Raw genomic sequence first — 27,577 nt, forward strand, 5'->3', positions numbered from 1 at the left:
AGCAGGTCGTCCAATGATCCATGGGTCGGCGGTTCGAATCCCGGCTCCTCCTGTCTACATGTTGAAGTGTCCTTGGGCAAGACACTGAACCCCAAATTGCTCCCGATGTGCTGGTTGGTACCTTGCATGGCTTCCGCCGCAATCGGTGTATGAATGTGTGTGTGAATGGGTGAATGTAATGCACAATCTATGTAAAGCGCCTTGGATAAAGGCGCTATATAAATGCACCATTTACCATTTACCTACTAAAGTGTGTCACTGCATTGTCTCCAGACAGACAATATAGGGAGAAAAAAAGCTTTTCAAATCAGATCTTGAAATACACCATGACTCATGAGCTGTGTCACACACGGTTATAGTCGGTGTATCAAAAGCTCTATCAGACCATGAAAAACAGCCAGTGGGGAGAATAATAAAAAAATAATTTCATACTGGCCAATCAGAATGCCTGTTGCCTGTGATTGGGGTTAGCTGATTTGCTTGTTTACATATAACGTTCATTTTCCCTTCATCGTCAATGGCAAAACTTGAGACGGGCGGAGACAAAATTTAGCTGACATTTGACCGGAATTCTCTGACCGTCAATGACCAATCTTGAGACGTGTGGGGACAAAAGCTGTTTTTAGACGGGGCTAGCGCCCCTTAAAAATAAAAAAATCACACACGTGTGAACTGAGTGGTGTAAGGTCTTATATAGCCTGTCTGACGTAATGAAATCATGTCTGACGTAATGAAATCACACCCGGGTGAACAGGGTGAACATAGCAACCATGCTCGTTTTTTCTGCACAGACAGACAGACAGACAGACAGACAGACAGACAGACAGACAGACTAACAAAGCCAGTTGTAGGAGTGGTTTACACCACTCAAAAAGTCCAATGACAAAATCCAAACTGGATGTGTTTTCACTGTATAGTGCTGCCTGCAACAGAGGATGTCATGCAGCAAGTAGCGACGAAAATATGAAGAAATTAGTTAAAATTGTATTGGTCAACACGGGGGAAATGCGGTCATTAAATAACTTTTAACCACAGAAAGCCTATTATGTTTCTAGTATCTAGTATCTAGACGCAACGACGGAGGGAAGGTAGAATTCTTTGATGTGGTTCACATGTAACCAGGGAGAGAACTGCAGAGAGAGGGAGGGTGAGGGAACTAGACGACACCGAAAGAGAGAGACGTATTGTCTCACTGACTTTGCTACAGGTTTGATATTATAGAAAGGGAATGAGGGATTAACTGTGCTGCCTGGTACATATAATAACCTAGCTACTTAAACCATACACTGCATACGTAGATGGCTGGGGTCCCCCAGGACTTGACACTCGAGATTTGGCGTCTCTTCAGTGGAAACAGCCGATCTACAATCTCACAACAGTGGCTTTTGCAGAATGTTCACGCCCCAGAATGGTGTCAGTGGGGTCGAAGTCGTCGAAAATGTATCCGTAGATGTGAAATAAAATGCACACTGAATGATAAATGATTGAACGGGGCTGATCGCAGACTACACTTTCTTCTGTGGTGCTTGAGGTTTCTATATCAGTTGTTCGAGGCAGCGGCAGTGAAGTGGATACCTCAACGGTGAACGCTCACTGAATACAGATCAAACAATAAAGGCAGCGAGGGAGACGGAAAGAGGGATCAGGAAAAAGGACGAGGAGAGGGAGGGAGTTGATAAAGACAAACGGGGGGAGGGGAGGGGGAGAGAAGCAGTATCACGATTTTAGAATTGTTCTGTTGGTACATATATATAATGAAAGAAACGGGGGAGAGAGGTGAGAGACATGCAAATGCTCACAGATGGCAGGGGGGGGGAGAGAGAGAGAGAGAGAGAGAGAGAGAGAGAGAGAGAGAGAGAGATATGCAGTCCATTTCTTATTAATGAATTCAGGGCTGTTGTCTCTAAAAGCTGGTGTGAGCAGAGCACTGCTCCCCAAAGAGTCTGTCAGGTCTAAAAATAAACCCGAGGAAGTGGTGCATGAGAAAGGGGAGAGGGTCCCTTCTCTTTCCTTCCTTTATCTGTCCGTCCGTCTCTCTCTCTCTCCCACCCAGTCCGTCTCTCTCTCCCACCCAGTGCACCCTCCTCTCTCTCCCACCCAGTGCACCCTCCTCTCTCTCCCACCCAGTCCGTCTCTCTCTCCCACCCAGTGCACCCTCCTCTCTCTCCCACCCAGTCCGTCTCTCTCTCCCACCCAGTGCACCCTCCTCTCTCTCCCACCCAGTCCGTCTCTCTCTCCCACCCAGTGCACCCTCCTCTCTCTCCCACCCAGTCCGTCTCTCTCTCTCCCACCCAGTGCACCCTCCTCTCTCTCCCACCCAGTCCGTCTCTCTCTCCCACCCAGTGCACCCTCCTCTCTCTCCCACCCAGTCCGTCTCTCTCTCTCCCACCCAGTGCACCCTCCTCTCTCTCCCACCCAGTCCGTCTCTCTCTCTCCCACCCAGTGCACCCTCCTCTCTCTCCCACCCAGTCCGTCTCTCTCTCTCCCACCCAGTGCACCCTCCTCTCTCTCCCACCCAGTCCGTCTCTCTCTCCCACCCAGTGCACCCTCCTCTCTCTCCCACCCAGTCCGTCTCTCTCTCTCCCACCCAGTGCACCCTCCTCTCTCTCCCACCCAGTCCGTCTCTCTCTCCCACCCAGTGCACCCTCCTCTCTCTCCCACCCAGTCCGTCTCTCTCTCCCACCCAGTGCACCCTCCTCTCTCTCCCACCCAGTCCGTCTCTCTCTCTCCCACCCAGTGCACCCTCCTCTCTCTCCCACCCAGTCCGTCTCTCTCTCCCACCCAGTGCACCCTCCTCTCTCTCCCACCTAGTCCGTCTCTCTCTCTCCCACCCAGTGCACCCTCCTCTCTCTCCCACCCAGTCCGTCTCTCTCTCTCCCACCCAGTGCACCCTCCTCTCTCTCCCACCCAGTCCGTCTCTCTCTCTCCCACCCAGTGCACCCTCCTCTCTCTCCCACCCAGTCCGTCTCTCTCTCCCACCCAGTGCACCCTCCTCTCTCTCCCACCCAGTCCGTCTCTCTCTCTCCCACCCAGTGCACCCTCCTCTCTCTCCCACCCAGTCCGTCTCTCTCTCTCCCACCCAGTGCACCCTCCTCTCTCTCCCACCCAGTCCGTCTCTCTCTCCCACCCAGTGCACCCTCCTCTCTCTCCCACCCAGTCCGTCTCTCTCTCTCCCACCCAGTGCACCCTCCTCTCTCTCCCACCCAGTCCGTCTCTCTCTCTCCCACCCAGTCCGTCTCTCTCTCCCACCCAGTGCACCCTCCTCTCTCTCCCACCCAGTCCGTCTCTCTCTCCCACCCAGTGCACCCTCCTCTCTCTCCCACCCAGTCCGTCTCTCTCTCTCCCACCCAGTGCACCCTCCTCTCTCTCCCACCCAGTCCGTCTCTCTCTCCCACCCAGTGCACCCTCCTCTCTCTCCCACCCAGTCCGTCTCTCTCTCTCCCACCCAGTGCACCCTCCTCTCTCTCCCACCCAGTCCGTCTCTCTCTCTCCCACCCAGTGCACCCTCCTCTCTCTCCCACCCAGTCCGTCTCTCTCTCCCACCCAGTGCACCCTCCTCTCTCTCCCACCCAGTCCGTCTCTCTCTCTCCCACCCAGTGCACCCTCCTCTCTCTCCCACCCAGTCCGTCTCTCTCTCTCCCACCCAGTCCGTCTCTCTCTCCCACCCAGTGCACCCTCCTCTCTCTCCCACCCAGTCCGTCTCTCTCTCTCCCACCCAGTGCACCCTCCTCTCTCTCCCACCCAGTGCACCCTCCTCTCTCTCCCACCCAGTGCACCCTCCTCTCTCTCCCACCCAGTCCGTCTCTCTCTCCCACCCAGTCCGTCTCTCTCTCCCACCCAGTCCGTCTCTCTCTCCCACCCAGTGCACCCTCCTCTCTCCCCCACCCAGTGCACCCTCCTCTCTCTCCCACCCAGTGCACCCTCCTCTCTCTCCCACCCAGTGCACCCTCCTCTCTCTCCCACCCAGTGCACCCTCCTCTCTCTCCCACCCAGTGCACCCTCCTCTCTCTCCCACCCAGTACACCCTCCTCTCTCTCCCACCCAGTGCACCCTCCTCTCTCTCCCACCCAGTACACCCTCCTCTCTCTCCCACCCAGTACACCCTCCTCTCTCTCCCACCCAGTACACCCTCAACAGAACGGACAGGCAGACAGGGAGGATGAAAGAGAGAGGAGATCAGATTTTTCAAAAATAGCAGACCTACAAGTTCGTAGCGCGCCACTCGGTGGCGCGCTACGAACTTGCGCCACTCGGTGGCACGCTATGAGCTTGTAGATCTGCTATTTTTCAATAGCTAAAGTGAGTGAGTGCACCCTCAACAGAACGGACAGGCAGACAGGGAGGATGAAAGAGAGAGGAGGGGGGATAGCCAGGCCGCATGGGGCGGATGTCTCATTGGTGTCAGCAAATATAGCCTTTAAGGATAAAGTCAAACAAACAAACAGCTTTTGTTGGTATATATTTCACTTCAAGTATGTTTCACTCCCTTTGATTTAGGGCAGTGGGGTAAAGTAGCTAAGTACATTTACTTAAGTACTGTACTTACAGTAAGTACCATTGTGAGGTATTTGCACTTTACTTGAGTATTTTCAAATTCCAATACTTTTACTTCTACTCCGCTACATCTCAGAGCCGATATTTGTACTTTTACTCCACTACAATTATTTTAAAACTTTAGTTACTAGTTAGTTACTTTGGAGATTTAAATTTTGATTAGAAAACATACATTAACCACTAACGTCAACCCTATATACATTTTGGCCATTTTGAAAAAAGCCGATCTACAAGTTCACAATGCGTCGCATGATCGCATCGCGTGGCTTCCACAACAACGGCTGTTAACTTCAGTACGGCTTCAAGTAGCAACCATTGCATCTTGTGTGTGGAGCACACATACACGAGAGGCTGGCAAACCCACATTATTACACACATACACGAGAGGCAAACCCACATTATTGTGGCCAATCGAGAAAAACGGGGGGGTGACTGAGAGCTCCTTTCCGGCCACTGAACAAACACAGTGCTGAACTATCCGACTATCCGACATGTGGAACCGGCATACCGTAGCTTGATCATTTGCACGGAGGTACTGTATGTGCTCTGTTGAGTGCAGTCTCTTGTTAGTATTGGTATGTGGTTTCTGGACCACATTACACCATTATATGGGTTGTTTCAAGCCTAAAAGTCTCAGTCTCTCATCTGTGTCATTTCTTAACAGACACCACTGCTATGCTGGACACTAAACAGTATAGAGGGTATGCGTGTGACATCATCATCAAACCAGGAAGTTATGCAGGAACGCCTACTGAGTGGCAAAAAACTACTTTCTGGCCTTGACAGCCCATAAATCCACACAGAAAAGTAATATCTGATTGCATTAAACAACATTAAACGATGTTAAACTCACTTTGCCTGTTGCTTTGCCACTCGATGTGCCATTCACTTTAAGCATGCGCATACACTCTATTGAACCTTCATCATGTGATCATGTGGGCCCAGTTCAAAGACACATCCTTGACGTGTGACTTGATCAGCTCTCAGCCACCAACTCTCACAGTCGGACATTAATGGAGCATGTCACTCGCTGCTCACCCCTGGAGCATGTCACTGGCTACTCACCCCTGCCACAGACTATCCACAGACTACCTCCATGTCACTCGCTGCTCACCCCTGCCACAGACTACCTCCATGTCACTCTCTGCTCACCCCCTGCCACAGACTATCCACAGACTACCTCCATGTCACTCTCTGCTCACCCCCTGCCACAGACTATCCACAGACTACCTCCATGTCACTCTCTGCTCACCCCCTGCCACAGACTATCCACAGACTACCTCCATGTCACTCTCTGCTCACCCCTGCCACAGACTATCCACAGACTACCTCCATGTCACTCTCTGCTCACCCCCTGCCACAGACTATCCACAGACTACCTCCATGTCACTCGCTGCTCACCCCCTGCCACAGACTATCCACAGACTACCTCCATGTCACTCGCTGCTCACCCCCTGCCACAGACTATCCACAGACTACCTCCATGTCACTCTCTGCTCACCCCCTGCCACAGACTATCCACAGACTACCTCCATGTCACTCGCTGCTCACCCCTGCCCAGTTGAAACCCACAGACTACCTCAACAACAGAAAGGAGTAGCAGAAGCATTGTGTAACTGTTTCATGTCCTCAAATAGCTGTCGAATGTGATTCCCGATATACGTGTATGCCCACATTGCCCAGTGTACGTGAATGTGATTACTCCTGACATGGTTAGGTTTAACTCTTGTGACCCTCATGGGTCTGTAACTCTGAGAGAGTACAAATGGAACCAAATGGACCCTAACGGGTAACGGGTCCATTTGATTCCATTTGTACTCTAAGAGTTAAATTAACATTGATTTTACAATATAAATGGGGGGTCCCAGAGATAGAAATGCCATTAAATAGGGGGCCGTAGCCTAGTTCAGGTCAAACCAGGGTCCCTAGAGCTGTAAAGATCTTCTCTTATGGGCGTCCTTGGCATATCTTTTCAAATGGGAGGTCCGCAGGCTAATGAGTATCATTTTGGGGGTCCTTGACAATTTGACATGAAAAGGTTTGGGAACCAAAGGGTCTACAGTACGGTACGTGGGAGCAGCCCGACAGACAGACAGACAGGAAGGTACACTTAATTCAGTTAACTACATTAAACCATTTTGGGCGGGAACCCCTTTTGGTGTTAGCATTACGTTATGCTTTAGCTATTGAAAAATAGCAGATCTACAAGCTCATAGCGCGCCACCGAGTGGCGCGCTACGAGCTTGTAGGTCTGCTATTTTTGAAAAATCGATGAACGACTGACATAGAAACATAGCTTTTTCAGAAAACTGTCGGGATGTAGAAGACATTTTTAGAATCTGATCTCAGGTCAAAATGGGGTAACTACATTAAACCTATAGCATTCTTATTCTGGGGGGGGGTGAACATTCAGCGTGTACTCAGTGTAGTTTGACTATGTCCGGCATAGAGATTTGGTACAGAGGGGGAAAAGTAGGGTGTCTACCAGTATAGCTCCATTGGGTCTACGCGGGTCAACAAAGTGTAGCACTAGCATCGATGTCGGGTGGAAACCTTGCATGTCCAAAATGGTTCATTTTCTATTATTAAATTCTATATTTAAAATAGTACAAAAATAGCCGATCTAAAAGCTCACAACCTCACGGAGGCGTTGCTGTGTGCTTATAGATCTGCAAACTGCTTTTGTTTTGTGTTCCATTAATAAAATGGAAAAACGTCAAAAAGTTGAAATATGGAGATACGAGATCTCCACCTGACAGCAACCATTACAGGGTCTTGCTCCACAACGTGGCGTTCGAACCATTGACCTTCTGATGACCATACTGCCTTCCTGCTACCCACTGAGCCAGTGGTTCCCGAAGTGGGGTCCGGGGACCCCCAGGGGTCCTTGGGGGAGTTCCAGCTAATTGATAGTTTGTAAGCAAGTGGACCCTTATGGGTCTGTAACTCTGAGAGTGTACAAATATTTGGTTCCATTTGTACACTCAGAGCTAAATTAACATTGATTTTTACAATCTAAATTGGGGGTCCCAGAGATAGAAATGCCATTAAATGGGAGTCCGTAGACGAATGCATGTCAAACTGGGGGTCCTTGAAATTAAATGGGTTGAAAGTCTCTGCTAGAGCCGTAAAAATCTTCTCTTATGGGGGTCCCTGGCATATCTCTTCAAATGGGGGTCCGCGGGGCTAATTAGTGTCAATTTGGGGGTGCTTGACATGAAAAGGTGTGGGAACCACTGCACTAAGCTAAGGCCAGGTCACCCCGGGAAGCATTTGAGGAAGGTTTTATGGAAGGATTTATGAAAGGAGCACATGCACAGCACGATGCTGCTATAATGTGATAATAAGACACAACACACAGCCTCCCGATGATGACACAACATACATCATCCATAACTGTGAGTTCATACGGCTATCATCAATAAGACATCTAATTTCTCTCCTTCTCTCTCTTTCCTTCTTGCAGCCGTTTCGATCATGCGGCACAGCGCTTCAGCTTTTGGATTTGCAGTAAGTACTCTGTCAAGCTTCTCACTAAACATATGAAGGCTCCCTCCCACACACATTTAGGCAGGCAGTCAGGCATATAGGCAGTCATCTGCCTGCAGTCAGGCATATAGGCAGTCATCTGCCTGCAGTCAGGCATATAGGCAGTCATCTGCCTGCAGTCAGGCATATAGGCAGTCATCTGCCTGCAGTCAGGCATATAGGCAGTCATCTGCCTGCAGTCAGGCATATAGGCAGTCATCTGCATATAGGCAGTCATCTGCCTGCAGTCAGGCATATAGGCAGTCAGGCATATAGGCAGTCATCTGCCTGCAGTCAGGCATATAGGCAGTCATCTGCCTGCAGTCAGGCATATAGGCAGTCATCTGCCTGCAGTCAGGCATATAGGCAGTCAGGCATATAGGCAGTCATCTGCCTGCAGTCAGGCATATAGGCAGTCATCTGCCTGCAGTCAGGCATATAGGCAGTCATCTGCATATAGGCAGTCAGGCATATAGGCAGTCAGGCATATAGGTAGTCATCTGCATATAGGCAGTCAGGCATATAGGCAGTCATCTGCCTGCAGTCAGGCATATAGGCAGTCATCTGCCTGCAAATAGCATTTGGAAGTACTCATATGTCTGCATGCAAACCTTCAACGTCAGTGTACACACTGTCACACAACATCTCGCTAAACCTTCATAGCGGTGGGGAAAAGTACTCAAATGTTTGAACCCATTTTGACCTGAGATCAGATTCTAAAAATGTCTTCTACATCCTGACAGTTTTCTGAAAAAGCTATGTTTCTATGTCAGTCGTTCTTCGATTTAAAAAAAAATAGCAGACCTTGTAGATCTGCTATTTTTCAATAGCTAAAGCATAACATAATGCTAACACCAAAAGGGGTTCCCGCCCAAAATGGGTTGAATACTGCAAGGTAGAAATACTCAAGTTACAAGTCGGGAATGAAACATTGACTTGAGATAAAAGTAAGTATTGGTATCAGGTAAACATTTGGACTATCATAGTATACTTGAGTCTAGTCTATTGTAATGTCCTATATAGTCTATCATAGTTTAAGGTAGTTTCTTGTAATCTCCTATCTATAGTCTATCATAGTGTACTGTAGTCTAGTGTATTGTGCCTTGTTTGTTTATTTATTTATTTTTAAAAACCCACAGACATACATAACTTTAATTTTCACTTTCAACTTATTCAAAAGTAGTAAAAATTGCAGATCTACTGTAAATCGCATTTTTGCTACTTCTGACGAACATTTAGAGTACTATGACGGTCCCTGGACCCCTTTTGGTGTTAGCAAGCATCATGTTAAAAAATCGAAGAACGACTGACATAGAAACATAGCTTTTTCAGAAAACTGTCAGGATGTAGAAGACATTTTTAGAATCTGATCTCAGGTCAAAATGGGTTAAACATTATGTTATAATTTAGCTATTGAAAAATAGCAGATCTACAAGCTCATAGCGCGCCACCGAGTGGCACGAGCTTGTAGGTCTGCTATTTTTGAAAAATCGTGAAAATATTTATTTCAGAAAACTGGAGGATTTAGAAGATTTTTTTTAAATTTCGAGGTCAGGCCTAAATGGGTTAAATGACTCACTGGTATTGGATCGGGACTCAGTATTGAGTCATTATTGGAACCGGTCGGCATGGGGAAGGAAAGAGAAGCTATCAGTACATCTCCAATATAGTCTACTCCTGTACTGCTACTGGTTGCTGGAGGAGACATTAACCTGTCCTCCCTGTCCCTGTTGTCTCTGCAGTTTGACGCCACTCTGGACGTGTTGTCCTCCATCATCGTCCTGTGGCGCTACAGCAACGCTGCTGCTGTGCACTCAGCCCACCGAGAGTACATGTGAGTCTGTCTGTCTGTCTGTCTGTCTGTCTGTCTGTCTGTCTGGGCCCCCTATCAGAGTACATGTGAGTCTGTCTGTCTCTCTGTCTGTCTGTCTGTCTGTCTCTCTGTCTGTCTATCTGGGCCCCCTATCAGATTACATGTGAGTCTGTCTGTCTGTCTGTCTGTCTGTCTGGGCCCCCTATCAGATTACATGCGAGTGGTCTTCCATTCTGCGCCTCAAATTTGAGGACGCAAAAGTGAGGACGCCAGTATAAAGGGAGGGGCCGTTGTAATTGAATGGGAGGTCTGCCATTCTGTGCCGAAATTGAGGAGGGCAGAAGAAAGGGAGGGGCCATTTTAGTAATCCTCAAAATTGGAGGACATAATTGGCACCGAATTTGAGGCGCCGAAAAATGCCTATATATATGGCGCTAAAATTGGTGCTGTGACCGGCTGGAAGGTGTGCCATTGGCTGAGCATCGCATAACGAGGGGGACACAGGGGACACGCGGATATGTTCCAGATAGAGAGATGTTAGACATTGTGCAACACTTTCTCCTTCTCCTCAGTGGCTGGAGCAATCAATCTGAATTTGCTCACAGGCATTGACAATGCAATCCTGGGGAGTTTGATTGCCTGTATAGGCAATATAATACATGTTGTTGTGATGTCACCGTATATTGTCCACAATATTATGAGGGCAAACAAAGTGTATAAATAAAAGCAAAAGGTACGTCATGTCGTCGAACGCTAAATTGAGGACGACAGCATAAAGGAAGAGGCGCCAAAATTAGGACGGCCGTTATACAAGTGGCAGATAGAGGGGGGAGAGAGACAGAAGGGAGAGAGAGGGAGCCAAGAGAGAGAGGGAGGGAGGGGGGAGAGAGAGGTAGGGATTGGGTATGTCATATCCCCGAGATGGTTTGGACTATCTAACTAATCATCTTTATCTAATCATTTTAGTTATTGTGTCGACGAAATGTGTTTATTTATTGAGCAGTGATTGGCTGGAAGGTGTGTCATGCTGCGTTGTGATTGGCTGAGTATCGCATAACGGCTGTGCCACAGGGGACACCCGTTATATATTACAGGTTCGGCCCTCACATGTAGCATCATAGGCTTTGCACATCCATGCTACGCATCCTCTCTCTCTCTACCCCCTCCTCCCCAATATTTTTTTAACACGGAATCAAATGCTGTATAGTAAAACCATCAAACGTTTAGAACATGGTTTGCCTATAATGACATTCCCAGAATAGGAACCCCTTAGACCAGGTGGCTAATTGTTTTCTTACAGCATTGTAATTACCTGTTTAGCCTGTCCTTTGTGGACTATACCGTTCATGACTTTTACTCCCATCTTGCACTTTGTAAGTCGCTCTGGACAAGAGCGACTGCTAAATGCCTAAATTGTAAATAGACGGTGTGCGTGTCTCACAGTGTGTGTGTGTGTGTGTGTGTGTGTGTGCGTGCGTGCGTGTGTGAGAGAGGAGAGTGTGGTCTTTGTCCTGTGCTGTGTAGTGTGACTAGTGTCAAGACAGAGCGTCTCTTCATGTCTGTCAGTGGCGCTCCACAGGGACACATAGCAGACAGACGTCTCGCGTCTTATCTCTACCTGCACCATAATCGAGCCGTGTGCCTGTGTGTGTGTGTGTGTGTGTGTGTGGGTGGGTGTATACAGGCGAGTGTGGGTCTCTGTTAACTGTGTACACCTGTGTGTGTGTGTGTGCGTGTGCGTGCTCGTCAGTTCCTGTTAAATAGACATAAAATGTCTGAGTGATGAAAAGTAAGCCTATCTCTGTCTAGTCACCAGGTGGTCCCCCAGGTGGTCCCCCACCCCCTTTCTTTTTTCCCCTCTACACAGACTCTCTATATACAGTAGCCTAGTAGATCTACAAGACCTCAAGAGCTGCTATTTTCGGCAAATGTTCATCTACGTTCGGCGAATGCTCACCCGTTATGACCTGCCCAGATAGGAATGCTAGGGTAACAGGTTCATGTGATAAAGCACTTAAACCCTCTAGACATAATTGGACCTGTGTTGGCTCTGTACTTTACACACAGGCCGCTCTGTTCAGTCGCCGCTACGCTAGTAGTGACTTTTTACAAAAATCGCTCTTCATTGGCTGTCCTTTAAGCCAATGGGAAGTCCGCAATGCTTTCCCATACTCGGGCCGTAAGAACGGCATCACTATCATATATATAAACAAATATAGATGCCTCATTGGTCGCTGCAGTTCGTTGGAGCGACCCGCCTCCAACAGGAGGAGGAAGTCAAGCGGAAGTGCTGAAGGCACGCTGCGTCCCTGCCACGTTATGTATCCCACCACAGTTCTAGGAAAGCCCTGCTGTGATTGGCCAGTAGTCGTTGTGATTGACAGTTCTCGTTTTTGCGACCAGTCATTACTCTTACAACTATCTCAAACCCTCACCCTAAACCTAACCTCCCACAGGGCAGCACACCTAAACCTAACCTTAACCCATGTCTAACCAATGACTAGTCTAAACTAAGAATGCACCCCCCTAAACCTAACCCGAACGGCCTAACCTCAGTAAAACTATGCCTTCCCGGGAGCCAATCAGACACATGGGGAGGCGGGTCTACCCTAGAACGTTGGTGGGATTCATAATCACGCGTCCCTGCCACTCAAGTAACTACTGGCCAATCACAGCACGTCTTTTCCGGGACTTCCATTTACATTGCAAAAGCAAGTGCCGCTGAGAAAGGGGGAGTCACGCCTCCGATTGGCCACCGAACGTCCGCTTACCGAAAGCTTCCACTTTGCTTCCACTTTATGCTTCGCAAGGAATCTCGGGAAAGCTTGCCTCCATGTCGCCTTCCCTCGAGATACAGACGCCCCAGAACCTTTACTGTATATGTCTATGGTCACTATAGTGACCATATACCTTTACTGTATATGTCTATGGTCACTATAGTGACCATATACCTTTACTGTATATGTCTATGGTCACTATAGTGACCATATACCGTTACTGTATATGTCTATGGTCACTATAGTGACCATATACCTTTACTGTATATGTCTATGGTCACTATAGTGACCATATACCGTTACTGTATATGTCTATGGTCACTATAGTGACCATATACCGTTACTGTATATGTCTATGGTCACTATAGTCACACAGCAAACACGGGCATCCTAAAGGGAATCCACTCCAGTAAACACATGTAGCTGAGCTCAAGGGAAACATCTTCTTGTAGGGAAGGAATGTTTTAGTCTCACACACACAGATGCACATTGCACGCACGTATATATACACACACACACACACACACACACACACACACAGGAACACATGCACATAGAAACACCCCTGATAAATTACTCCCACTCCACACATAAACACCAGATCTGTAGCACATTATTACGCTTACTGGACTAGCTACTACATACAGAAGATAGGTTTAAAATAGAGACAAACTGCACTGATGATGGGTGCATGTGTTTGGTCCGACGTACTAAGTGTCCTATGGTCATGAGTCTGACACCCTACCCAAAACCCAACCCTAAACTCACAGGAAGAAAGCCACAGGTTAGTTTGAACCTGCCATGGGTTAGTTGTAACCTGCCACGCATGTTGGGAGCCACAGGTTATTTTTAACCTGCCATGGGTTAGTTTTAACCTTCTGTGCATGTTGGGAGCCACGGGTGAGTTTTAACCTGCAGCACAGGTTAGTTGTAACTGGCAGCGCAACTGTGTTGTGGAACTAATGCCTGTTGAAGTCGGACTTTAGTATGTCGAACAAACATATGCACCCTCTGATGACACTTGAAAGAACACCCGAGGCTTGTATTGCAGTTAGAACTGGTACCATGTATTGAAAGCATAGGAAGGAAAACAAACATTCACACAGTATGGCCTGTCACAGTATGGAGACATCTATTCACTAACACAATCAATAAAGCGGCCAGATCAGCCCTTCACTCTTTCACTCAAGCCCAGGTTAAGCAGTCAGTATTCAGTCATTGCCTACCCACCCTGGCAGGACAAGAAGAGCTGTTGTCCAGAGTAGCGGTGAAGAGAATGGAAATCACTCCAAGTTGGCTAATCATCATCTTTACACACACACCAGAACTCCTCAGTCAGGGAACTTGTAGCCTGTGTATGACATGAAGGCCACTTGTAAAATGCAAGTATGTAAAATGTATTAACTAAATGACAGATTGAACGAGACAGCTTAACAACCAAACCATTGAACATAATTACTGTATATATCTGACCCGAGTCGAGTTACTGTACTGGGTGTGTTCTTTTTTTCAATCTACACCAAATCTCAGCCAAAAATAGCAAATCTACAAGCTCACAACACATCACAGCGAGGCGCGTTGTGAGCTTGTATTTCTGACGAATGTTTCCCCCAGAATATGATGGATGCTGCCTGAGGTTCAAGTAGTTCTCTGTACTGACCTGCAGCTCCATTTCACCTGTCTGCAAACTGACACTGCTTCAACCAAGCTGTGACTGGTTGCTAATTGCTGTGACTAGTGTAATGACTGCTGATTGCCAGTTGAGGAATCCCCCACCCACAGGAATACACAGAACAGGCAACAAATGAATGTAATGCAGCATTGTGACAGAATCGTGACCGGGCTGGGGGTACACATCATTAAGACAACATTCATTCACAGTCACACATAGGTTCATGCACACACGCATGTACACGCACGCACACACGCACACATGCACAAACGCACACACCTGGATGTTGACACAAAGACAGCAAATAGAGAGACAGCGAGAGAGGGTTTATGCAAGGGGGCAGGCAGGCTTTCCAACGTTGAAGCTCTCCTCCCTAGTGGTAGGAGCAGGGACTACAGGCGGACCCGTGGATTCATGACCGGGAAACCCCGTGCAGCTGGGCTTTAACATTGAGCGCTCGGTTGCACTTCCGCATTTGACCACCAAAATTTGGTGGTCAAATGCGGAAGTAGACGTTCTAAGACGGTACTTCCGGCAGTCTTCCGGGTGCTTCAAAACGCCACTGAGCAACTTCCACTGACATGAATAGCTGGGGGGGCGGAGCTTCGCGCCAGTTCAGTCTCTATTATATATATACTCTATGGGTTTATGTCATCCCATGGTCCAGATTATCATGTATTGATGTTGAGCTTCATATCGATTGCGGCTCCATTTTTTCCACGGAGTAAAATAAACACAGAGGATTTTATTCTGTGTGATTCAACCTGCATTCAGCTCCATAAAATGACTGAACACGAACAGTATTTATTCTGTGTGATTCAACCTGCATTCAGCTCCATAAAATGACTGAACAGTACAATGAACGACATGAAGCCTCATTCAATACAAACCGCATCATTGTATGATATACATAATGATGATCACAGACCATTCATCAACTCATTAAGGCTAATGACCGGGTCTTTGTGTCTTAACCCATTTTGACCTGGGAACGATTCTACAAAAATGTCTTCTAAATGCTGAAAGGTTTCTGAAAAACCCATGTTTCTATGTCAGTGGTTCTCAATCTGTTTCATGTCAAGAACCCCCAAAAATATATGTAATTGGCCGCCGACACCCGTCTGAAAATATGTTGTTCCAGTGACCTCCCAGAAACAAAGATTCGAGTTAAAAACGTTCACTCTGAAAGAATATATATTCAAAGATTTGTGCCACATTTTCACGATTTTTCAAAAATAGCAGACCTACAAGCTCGTAGCGCGCCACTCGGTGGCGCGCTACGAGCTTGTAGATCTGCTATTTTTCAATAGCAAAATTATAACATAATGTTTAAAACACCAAAAGGGCTTCCCGCCCAGAATGGCTTAATGCGAGATCATAGTGATAAATGCAGGAGGATCAGTGTTGCCTTCAAAGGGTCGACGAAGGACCCCTCTAATTATTGTTGCTGCCTGCATAGCAGAGATGAGTTTTCATTAAGATGCTGTCACTGTGGCAGCTAATTGCCATGTTTGCAGAAGGACACAGACACTTGTTAGCTTAGCTGGTAATTGGCTTCACCAGAGGGCTTTGTTGTTGTTTTGTTGTTTCCTCTCTGCAAGGATGTCAGGCACACATTTGAAATATGTATTTATGTGCACATAAACAGGAGTAGGATGCCTTGTACAAAAAGAAGGACTGCCAATGCGGTCAGAGTCAGACAATATAGGAAAACAGCCAGTTACAAAGTCCCTTGACGGCAGAACATTGTTACATTTACTGTAATACAGTTGACACAGCAGATCAATCATGGATAAAGGAAACAACACCTCTTCCAAATTGAGCGAGCGGCTTCCAATAATAAGCAGTACCTTGCTAACTGTCCTCATAACCAACTTGTGCACGACGCACGTGCCTAGGATACCACCAGATATCTGTAGCCTGGCCGTGAGACGTGCACAAACATGCGCACGCACTCGCACACACACACACACACACACACACGCGCGCGCTAATCATTTTCCTGTTGCGTTCACTTACAGACATCAAGTGTCAGTGATCATGTGTGCAGGCATGCACGTGCATCAGGTGACTCTGAAGTTACAGCCAAGGAAACCGCGTTGCTTACTTTTGGCTCCATATCGGCTTGGCACTGTATCGTTATTTCAAAGTTCAATCAAAATCAAAATGTACAATTTCTTGCTAGAATATCATGATGATCACGATTATGCCTGCACATCCTGGGACAAGATGTATAATGGTATTGTCAAATATAGAGGCCAGGCTGAAAGTGGTTAACCCATTAAGACCTGAGGACGCATCGGCGTCACCTTTTAACCAGTCTTGTAGATCTGCTTTTTTTGAGAAATATTGAAAATGTGGCACAAATCTTTGAATACATATTCCTTTCCAGTGAACGTTTTTAACTCAGGGCTCCCTGGAACAGCATATTTTCAGATGGGAACCACTGATACAGAAACATATGTTTTTAACTCAGGGGTCCCTGGAACAACATATTTTCAGATGGGAACCACTGATACAGAAACATATGTTTTTAACTCAGGGGTCCCTGGAACAACATATTTTCAGATGGGAACCACTGATACAGAAACATATGTTTTTAACTCAGGGGTCCCTGGAACAACATATTTTCAGATGGGAACCACTGATACAGAAACATATGTTTTTAACTCAGGGGTCCCTGGAACAACATATTTTCAGATGGGAACCACTGATACAGAAACATATGTTTTTAACTCAGGGGTCCCTGGAACAACATATTTTCAGATGGGAACCACTGATACAGAAACATATGTTTTTAACTCAGGGGTCCCTGGAACAACATATTTTCAGATGGGAACCACTGATACAGAAACATATGTTTTTAACTCAGGGGTCCCTGGAACAACATATTTTCGGATGGGAACCACTGATACAGAAAACTGAATATTGTATAATCTGGTCTCAGTGGTTAAGAATCAACTGCAGAGATTCAACATTCATTGTGAAACGCTGGCAGAGAAGTGGCAACACTTCTGTTGAATAATACATCCTGCCTACAACATGCTGGATGAGGGTTACCCTAACCCTGAATGATGGATGACGTGTCCACTGCCTGCTTGCTTTCTATTTGTCTAATGTTGTGCGTTGCGGTGCTGAGCTGTGTGTCTCTGTGTGTACTGTGGTTGTGTGCCTCTATTTTGGTGTCTAAGTGAAAGCAACAGTAAAATGATTAGTTTGTCGTGTGTGTGTGTGTGTGTGTGTGTGTGTGTGTGTGTGTGTGTGTGTGTGTGTGTGTGTGTGTGTGTGTGCGTGTGTGTGTTGAACAGCCCCCATTGACGTCCTCTCTCTCCAATTGGGTGTTGCCGTGGTTACATTCTGACCAAAGCCCAGGGCACCACCGAGTTGACTCTCCAGCATAGCCCTTACACACACGCATGCACGCACTCACACACACACACTCACACACACGCATGCACGCACAGACCATGCATGACCAGCACAGATGCTGTAGTTGTTGTATCTCCCTGCAGACTCAGTTAATTGGAGTTTAAAGTAAACCTGCCTCTTCTGAACAGCCCCTCTGAGAACATCAGACAACATCCACAGAGGGAGAGAGACGACAGACAGACAGACAGACAGACAGACAGACAGACAGACAGACAGACAGGGAGGGAGTCAGACAGGTTGTCAGACAGGTTGTCAGACAGTGAGAGGGTAATGCCTAGTTTACTAATGCCTACTTTATATGTCGCTTGCCAACAAGAGCTGATCTGCAGATTGACAGAGAGGTTGAAGACAGTGACGGAGAGGTTGAAGACAGTGACGGAGAGGTTGAAGACAGTGACAGAGAGGTTGAAGACAGTGACAGAGAGGTTGAAGACAGTGACAGAGAGGTTGAAGACAGTGACAGAGAGGTTGAAGACAGTGACAGAGAGGTTGAAGACAGTGACAGAGAGGTTGAAGACAGTGACAGAGAGGTTGAAGACAGTGACAGAGGTTGAAGACAGTGACAGAGAGGTTGAAGACAGTGACAGAGAGGTTGAAGACAGTGACAGAGAGTGAACAGAGCCATTTGGAAACGGCTACCCACTTTGCCCAGCTGTTCATATGAAGGCACCCTGCTCTCTCTCTCTCTCTCCAGTTGTTCTCCGTTTCTCTTCTTTTTTGTAAAATAAATCTTTCTTTCATGATTTATACATGCACTGTACAAAAGGGGGAGAGGGGATTTAAACCTATCGTTATGTTAAAGTCAAAGCCATGGAGGAGAGGCTGAGTAGATGTGTGTCACAATAAAACACCCAGAACCTTGAAATGATGGAAACAGGAATTGTGTGAGCTTGTAGAGCGGCTATTTCTTTTGGCAGAAATAGGGATGCTAGGGTTCAGAATAGGGATGCTAGGGTTCAGAATACGGATGCTAGGGTTCAAGTGGTTTCAAAGCTTCTTTCCTCTATCGCAGGTGTTTTCAACAGGTGGTCCTCGGACCACTGGTGGTCCGTGGAGGTATTGCATGTGGTCCATGACCATGCATTTAATCATTTGTTTCACGGTTGTGTCACGGTTCAGGACAGGCAGGTGTTGGACCCAAGCGCAGACAAAGGCAGAGGACAGGCAGGTCGAATACAAGGGGGGTTTATTAACTAAAAACAGGAGATCAGGAACATACACTGGAACACGAGGAAACAAGGAAAAACTAGGAGCAAGGGGAAACACTAGGAACATGGAAAATCACGAGGAGCAAAAAAACCACTGACTTACAATTTATGAACGAACAAGGAATGGAAAACACAAGGGCATACTTACAGACAAGGGATAACTAGACACAGGTGAACACCACTGACAATCAACACTGGGATAGGCTGGGGAACTAAGGGGACACAGGTGGAAACACTGGCAATCACAGGACTAGTGAGACAAGACAGGAACAGAACTACAGGGGCAGACAGGAAGGCACAAAACAAGACTACAAAATAAAGGTTCACAGTGTAAAGCAAAACTGCAACTAAGAAACAAGGAAAATACAATACTTCAAAATCACAGGAACACAACAGAAAGGTAAAACAATAACAAAAACCAAGAACAGCGTACACAAGAAAACATAACACGTCACAGATCGTGACCATGCATTTAATCATTTGTTTGATATGTTGATTTTTTTTAATTTTCTTTCCAGTAGTTGAGAAACTGTGAACTGAATGATCTGGTGACCTATGATGACCAACCGTCCATGTAGTCAATTTACAATTTACAATTTAGGCATTTAGCAGACGCTCTTAATCCAGAGCGACTTACATTAGGCAGGAACAAAAGTATGGGAATACATCACATATATAAAATGCATTTATCAAGAAACATGCGTAAGCTAAGAACGTAACTAGAACATATCTATATAATGACACTATACATATTAACTATACATATATACTATACTATGCTATACATATGTAGGCTACTATGATGTGCTATGACTATATACAATGCAATTATTGTGCTGTCTACATGACATGCTATAAGTCTGTTTCAAATGCTATCTAAGTCTAAAAAGTGCTGTCTCACTTGTCATTTACTGACAAGTGAGAGGTCAAGAAATTCAACAGAAAAAAGGGAATTAGAATCTCAAGAGGGGGAAGTGCACCGGATTGTCTGGTTGAGTCATTATTATTAGGAAATTAGTAGTAGTCCGTGGAACATTGGTTGAGAAACAGTGCGATGCACACACATGGGATGCATAGCAAGTGTTACAAAATAACTAATCTTAGCCCATGTCCAAACCCAACACAGCAGTGGTCCCCAGGTTGATTCTAAGTCAGGGTGGTGGTCCCTCGTTCACAATCAGTTGAAAACCCTGTTTGTGAACAAAGTGAGCACTAACTATAGAAGCTGGCCAAAACTGTCTGTCTGTGTCTGTGTGTCACGCTGTAACACCACCCGCCCGCCACCAGAGGGCAACTGAAATTGGTGTGTGTGTGTGTGTGTGTCAGACTGCCACAACAGCTTTGTTCGCTTCCCGCGTTTACGCGTCTTACTTGTCTCTCTCTCTCTCTGTCCTCCCAACCCCACCCCCACAGAGCCTGTGTGATTCTGGGTGTCGTCTTCATCCTGTCCTCGCTGTGCATCCTGGGTAAGGCCATCCACGACCTGGCCACCGGACTGCTACCTGAAGTGGTAAGACCCTAACGCCCCTTCTCCAGAACAATACCCTGCAGGCTTTGATCTTCAAAATATTTTTTATTTCATTTTTATCTTCTTGTCCTTTCTGGTCTTTCTATAACAACACTGACAGCTCTCTGGGATAACATGCACACTATATTATACTATATAGATTGTCATATTGATCATTTGTTCATCACATACCCATAAACCAATAGCCTGACAGTATGGGCAGTATAGGCTGTGCCTGCAACTATTGATTCTTTTCTTGGCGATTGATCAAAATAGCTGACAGCGTGGCAGCAGCTGCTGCATGGCGGGCCACGCCCTTGTTGATACGCAGCGTGTTTTCATTCCTATGCATTACATTACATTACATTACAGTCATTTAGCAGACGCTTTTATCCAAAGCGACTTACAATTGCCCGTTGATACAATCACCCTAGGGCTGATAATCTCTCATATCAGCCCTTTTATCATTCACAGCCCTTGCCAAGACCAAAACAATGTGTCGCTATTTGATTTAAAAACAAAACTAAAAACAACTAAAAAATGCATGAAAAAAGTTTATAAAGTTTCTCTGAAATGTCTTTTAACAGCACTATAATGTGATACTGGCTGATGCCATTTGATACTACCATCCGAACAAAGCCAAACCTTTCTCCACTGTTTGGAATAGACCCAATAAACTGGGTTTCACAACTGAATTACAGTGTATCTGAGAGAAGAGAAGAAAGAAGAAGAACTAGAGTAAATAAACATTTCAGGACTAGGACTTTGGATCAGGTGATATCTTTTACACACCAGATTAAAAGCTCAGCGACAGGTGATTAAAAGCTCAGCGACAGGTGCGTTGGCAGAGCAGCCGTAACAAGTAAAAAAATAAAACACCTGCATACCGTCTTTTCTTGCTCAATAAAGAATTAATTTCTTAAATACATTTTGTCTAGGACTTTGGCAAGAATATTTGTTACATGAACATTAAGCATAGTGTTCACTGTTCACATTCTGGAAAGAAAGGCCACAACTCTTCTAGTGGACAGACATGACTGCTCATCACGGTTTGGACTTTTACTTATTGAAAATAACTCCAACCATTTGATTGGTTGGCGGCATATAGCAGCTTACAGCTGGTTCAGTTTGGATATGACATTTAAAAAGGTCAAAAGGTTCTTTTAGTTTTTATTCAAGACTGCACATGTATGCCTCCTCCAATACACATGGAATGGCCAGCCGATTCTCTCTCCTGCCAGGGACGAGTTTCACTGGGGAGGACCACCTGGCACATGCACATTCCTCACAGTTCAACACCCCTGCTGACAGGCGCCCTGACAAACCATATAAACTCAGGCCCGGATTAACAATGGAATTTACTTCAGCCAGAGGGCCCGCAGCTTGCAGGGTCCCTGTGCAACAGTGCGAGACCATTTCAAATAGGTACAGCCGTCCAAACCGTATTCATAGGTCACCGATTTCAATGTAACGCAACACACCCCAGCTAGTGTTTTTGATCGTCCAGCAGTTTCTTTTTTTTTAATGTTTTTTTTGTGGCTTTTGCCTTTTATTTTTATATATTTTTTATGGAGGGACAGACAGTAGGCTGACAGGAAATGGGGAGAGGCCTTTACATGCAGTAAAGGCCGTCGGGATCGGGATTCGAACCCGCGGCACACTGCCAGACTGGATTACCAGCCAAGGTGCCTGGACGGCTGAGCCACGGCCCAGGTCCAGCAGTTTCTTAACCACTCGGTGGGGAGGAGATTCAAAACTAGCAGATCCAGCGTCAGCAGCCTTATAACTCCATGGGAGCAGCCTTATAACTCCATGGGAGCAGCCTTATAACTCCATGGGAGCAGCCTTATAACTCCATGGGAGCAGCCTTATAACTCCATGGGAGCAGCCTTATAACTCCATGGGAGCAGCGGCGATAGTGCTGGCGGTGTGCTGAACTGAATGCACGCAAGTTCAATCACACAAACGCAAAACGTGTCGTTCTTGATCGAGTTATGCGCACGGCCGGCAAGCAAATCACTTGCACTTGCAACCGGCTCCTGCTGGTCAGTTTTAAGATGAATGTTTACAAGCCTTATCAGATCCAAAGGACTGCACTTTAATTACAGCTGGGCCACAAGGTACACCCCCTCCACTGGGCACGTGCTTTTTTCTATACAGATTAACGAAACGCTAATTTGTTAAATGTAGTACATCATATAATTAAATACACAGAATCAAAGGTTTTTTGTACAATTGTTTGAATAAGTGTGCTTACCAATAAACAGAATTAAAAAAAATAAAAGAATCATTCACCAGTTTTAAGTGGGTCCAGAAAACCACTGCTATGCTCCATGTCTACACCTAAAGGAGGATTTCATTCACAGGAAAAAGCAGCGCTTGCCATTTTGCCCATCTCTAAAAATCTCTCATCCAAAGATGATACGAAGCCTTCGGAGCGAGTTCACACAGACAACTCAGAGCAGCTCCTGATCAGGAGATCAGTCACATGCTCTGACCACCATCATCTAATTGTGGCGAGCTATTTAAACCTGGCTTACTATTAATTATTGTTGCTGCTGCTCTGGCATCTTGCTACCTTATTGCTCTGCAGCTGGTTTGAGCTTAGTATTTTGCACTCCCAAAACCACCCCATGACCCACCTGTTATATTACCGTATGTGGGCTATGTTTCTATACAATTCCCTTAGAGAGGGGGGGGGGGGGGGGGTCTATTTCATTGCCTTAAATATCTATTTATTTGGCAGATCATTCATCTTTTCTAATATCCTCAGGCTTACAGGAAATGAATTAAATGAGACAGAGCCTTGACGCCAAATAGGCTTATAGATATTTATGCTCAATATTTTTGATACTTAGTTCAGTAAGAATATCTCTAGGTGTCCAAGAAAAACAGATTAAATCACGTTTTTGTTTTTATCACACTGGTACTGGCTCATTGCAAACTATGTCCATGTAAGATGAGATTGATCAGGTTTAGTTCTTGATAGCATCACGACTTTGATTCACAGAACAAATTTCTTCAGGATGGAAAGTTCACAGAGAGCTTGGAAGCCTGACATTTTTCTCATTTTGCTTGTGCATTATTAATGCTATCATTAGTGCATGAGTGAGCTAAATCCACCGCCTCCAAAATGCAGCTGCAAATACATGCTGATGTAGCAGCATTGCTCATAGCAGTCCTTGACTTGCGGCTGTGAATCAGCCCAGACGGTGACGAGGAAAAAGGAGATTTGAAACCTCTCTCACCATGTCATATCCCCATTCGGGTCTCCTTCCATGACTTGGCCTTTTGTAGCATGACGTCCTGCTCAGATGAGCTGACCCAGGAGCCAAGACCCAAGATACTTAGTTGAAATCCTTGACATCCTTCACCTTTCAGGGGCGCATTATCAGGTGTGAAAACCTCCGTCTTCTCGACAGAAGCCTGACCTGACTTTGTCTTTGCATTCAGCCTCCACTTTGCGGACCAGGTCTTGTGCCTGATCCCTCACCCTTATCAGAGAGCAGTGTGATGTTGTCCGCAAAGTGCAGTTCTGTCTACTGCTGGAGGGCATATTGACCTACTCCTCGATAGGAGTAGGACGATAGCTCTGCACGTGATAGCTTTGCACGCTGCAAAGTCGAGGGACTGAAGGGACGAACCTAGAGCTAGGGTCCCCTTGTAGAACCCCTGCTGTGACCTATTTGTTTCACCATCCAGTGTGTTATCAACTTGGGAAAACAGGGCGGTGCTCCAATAAGGGCTCTTGTCAAAACTTGCTCCAATGGATAGAAATGAATGCCTTCCTGAGAGACAGAATTTGAGCAAATGTTCACTTTTGGGCTAACAAAACCAGCTGTATTTAGTTAAGACATACAGTAACAGAGTGTCATTTGAAAGGAACCCAACAATAGCAGATGAGTCATCATTAGACCGATCTTTGGTGGAGCCGATATGACAGGGTATGTCAAGATAAGATAAATGTTTATTTTCCACTCATGGGTAATCTGCCTCCGGCCTCGCAGAGCAGATCCAAAAACAGACACATAGTAAAATAACCAAATGGATGAGTATTTGGATGGATCGAGTTATAAATGGATAAATTAACATTTTACTGTGTACAGTAAATACACATGACCACAGGATTGAGGGCAACACAGCATAACAGAGCCTCCTGTATTTATTCCAATCCACATGATTACGAAAATATATCACACGACCCAATGTCTGATCGCAATGGGTCAGCAGTTGGGCTGCATCTCCGCTCAGCTTGAGTCACCAGTTCACAACTGACCGTCATCATGTGAGCAACATTCACAGTTTCTCACATGGTGAAAGGAGCCGTTTGTGGTCAGAGTTTGACTCATGCAGGGCAACTGCTGACGGTAGCACAGTAGGAGCCTTGCCAACGCTGAGAGCCCATATCAGGCCCACAGCGAGAGCCCAAAGTGGTAATCAGATAACATATGTTAAGGCTCTGCCTCAGACAAAACCGAGTGGCGCGCTACGAGCTTGTAGGTCTGCTATTTTTGAAAAATCAAAGAACCGCTGACATAGAAACATAGCTTTTTCAGAAAACTGTCAGGATGTAGAAGACAGACAGACAACGGTAGAAGACAACGGATTAATCACATTAGAAATATCATCAGTTGTGCTGATTAGTGATTAGACAGAGCAGAGTTTTGTCAGAGCAGCAGCATTATGGCCGTGGACTACCACACCAGTCTGATGGTGGGGGTTTAGACCATACATGGGCAACTGGCGGCCTGGGGGCCACATGCGCATAATGGCGGCCGTGTTTGATGAGAGCCTCTGACAGTATAGCACAATGACAGCAAGAGATGTGATGGTTGGCGAAGAATGGCCAACAAGCGAGGTCCGCAACGTCGGGCTGTTTCGTTCAATTTGGTACGGCGGCCATAATGCTCAGAGGAAAGACAAATGGAATATGGACACAGTTCCATAATAACAGGCGGCCCTTTTTCAAAGTAAAAGTTAAAACTGGGGACGGCTGGTGTGGTATGGATGTTATGCTTTTGAGTGTGTTAAATCAAGCGTGGAACAGATGTATTCAAAAACCATGTCAGTGCAGTGAACAGTCATTCGGGGTGGGAGGCGGGAGTGTGATGAGAGTTCTGTCGCAGATCATCTGAGGAGAGAGTGTGAAGTTTAGCGGGTGACAGCTTGTGATGACGCCTCAAACGAAGACAGGTTATTTTAGTTAACAAAGCACATCACCATCTTGGAATGTGATTTAAATTTGGCCTACTGGGAGTGCGCATGTCAAGTTCCACCCCGTTAGGGCCAGCAGTGCGGCAGATTGAGCTGTTCACAGACAGATAGACAAATAAATAATCAGGGGCGAAAACAGTCTAAGCCTCCTCTTAAATTGGCAATAAGGGTTGCTTTCAGTAATACGGCACGAAATGTTGAGCAGCTCCAGCGAGACTTTAATGAAATGACTGACCTAAAGATTCAGCATGGCGGTGTGAGGCCGGGGATACATTCTTCAAACAAACAAGTTTATCAGAAGTTACAGACCTTTATTTGTTTTGAGAAAAGCAAATTGGTCCGCTTCAGTGCAGTACCGGTTTGACCTGAATTTGGCTACGGTCCCGTATTCAATGCCATTGCTCTCTCATCTCTGGGACCCCAATTTATATTGTAAAATCAACGTTAATTTAACTCTGAGAGTGCAATTTGGTTCCATTTGTACACTCTCTGAGTTACAGACCCATAAGGGTCCATTTGGTTCCTAACTATAATTTAGCTGGGGACCCCCTGGAACTCCCTCAAAGACCCCTAGGGGTCCCCGGACTCCACTTTGGGAACCCCTGGTGTACAGAATGTGTCTCAGTGCAGTGTGCATGTGGTGTACAGAATGCCCCTGGTGTACAGAATGTGTCTCCGTGCAGTGTGCAATACTGTGCATGTGAGAGAGGGATCTTGGAAGAATGTCACAACTCTCAGGTGTGACTGACAACGCAGCAAAGCAGTCACACCTCTGGGAATAGAATCATCACCCAGTTGCTAGGCGATGGTAATGGGCTCCCATATATGAACAGACTTGTGTCACCACCAAGAATGTGGATCTGACGAGGAAATATGAAAGACAAAGTCTGGGAGGATCATCTTAAGGCTATGCTTCTTATAACTTCAAACTCTAGTCAATATATGTTTAAGACTTTGCCTCTACAGAGCAAAATATGGAGTGTTAAATAAATTATTATTATTTATTATTTAAAACAGAAATTAAAATGAGTGTACCATTTAAACCTTAATGCTTGCCTATATTGATCTGATGTCGTGTCTTGTTGCCTCTTAGCTTGACTTGCATGTGTAATAAAAACAGGTTTGGACTGTAACACAAGCCAAGTGTGTGTGTGTGTGTGTGTGTGTGTGTGTGTGTGTGTGTGTGTGTGTGTGTGTGTGTGTGTGTGTGTGTGTGTGTGTGTTTTAAAAGGCCTCGAAATGCCATCACACACTTCCAACATGAAACCAGTTTGTACTGTTTGAAAACGTTCTGGTGGGTTTTGGGTCACCATTGTTTTATATAAGGGTCAACCGAATCTCTCATACTGTAATTTACTGATGCATTGGGTCAAGCCACGCTGGAATTTGGCAGAAGTACCACTCAACGAAATGACGTTGATGCTTTACAAATCTGTTTACATTCTCCGTGCATGAAACAAGTGTTGTGATTGGTCGTAAAATATCGTATCCAGGGGAAATACATCTGACGGACACTTCCGGCTATGCACTCTCTGCCTTATATTGTGACCAGGCTTTTCTCTCCGCAGATGAGTAAGGCTGGGACCGAGGCTAGGGTCAACCGGATCTCTGACTCATACTGTTATTTACTGATGCATTGAGTCATCCTGATGCATTGGGTCAGCATCCTACAGACAGTGCTGACCCATTCTCTTCTATAAGACAAGTTATATCAAACAGTTTTTTCTTCTTTTGGGTTCAGGCAGGAGTGGGTACAAGCTATAAATAGCTATAGTCTTTCATCTCTCCTCACTGCATGATCTCTCTCTCTCTCTCTCTCTCTCTCTCTCTCTCTCTCTCTCTCTCTCTCTCTCTCTCTCTCTCTCTCTCTCTCTC

General features: G+C 46.0%; 2 protein-coding genes across 3 annotated transcripts in view; one reads left to right on the forward strand and one right to left on the reverse strand.

Moving 5' to 3' along the window:
- The window catches only part of LOC306917038 (cyclin-T2-like), a 46,744-nt gene extending 32,305 nt beyond the window's left edge, over positions 1-14,439 (reverse strand). For both annotated transcript variants that reach the window (XM_079495158.1, XM_079495156.1), the window contains exons 1-2: positions 14,333-14,439; positions 13,903-14,023 (exon numbers count right to left, since the gene is read on the reverse strand). The gene's annotated coding sequence lies outside the window, so the exon portion shown is untranslated. The remainder of the gene's footprint in view (positions 1-13,902; positions 14,024-14,332) is intronic.
- Positions 1-27,577, forward strand: part of LOC306917040 (transmembrane protein 163a) — a 48,646-nt gene that overhangs the window by 15,249 nt on the left and 5,820 nt on the right. The window contains exons 3-5 of the mRNA XM_079495160.1: positions 8,021-8,064; positions 9,825-9,916; positions 20,395-20,491. Coding sequence (XP_079351286.1) covers positions 8,021-8,064; positions 9,825-9,916; positions 20,395-20,491 — 233 coding nt within the window. The remainder of the gene's footprint in view (positions 1-8,020; positions 8,065-9,824; positions 9,917-20,394; positions 20,492-27,577) is intronic.

The sequence above is a fragment of the Electrona antarctica genome (genome assembly GCF_951216825.1).
Source record: "Electrona antarctica genome assembly, chromosome: 24".
NCBI classification, from domain to species: domain Eukaryota; kingdom Metazoa; phylum Chordata; class Actinopteri; order Myctophiformes; family Myctophidae; genus Electrona; species Electrona antarctica.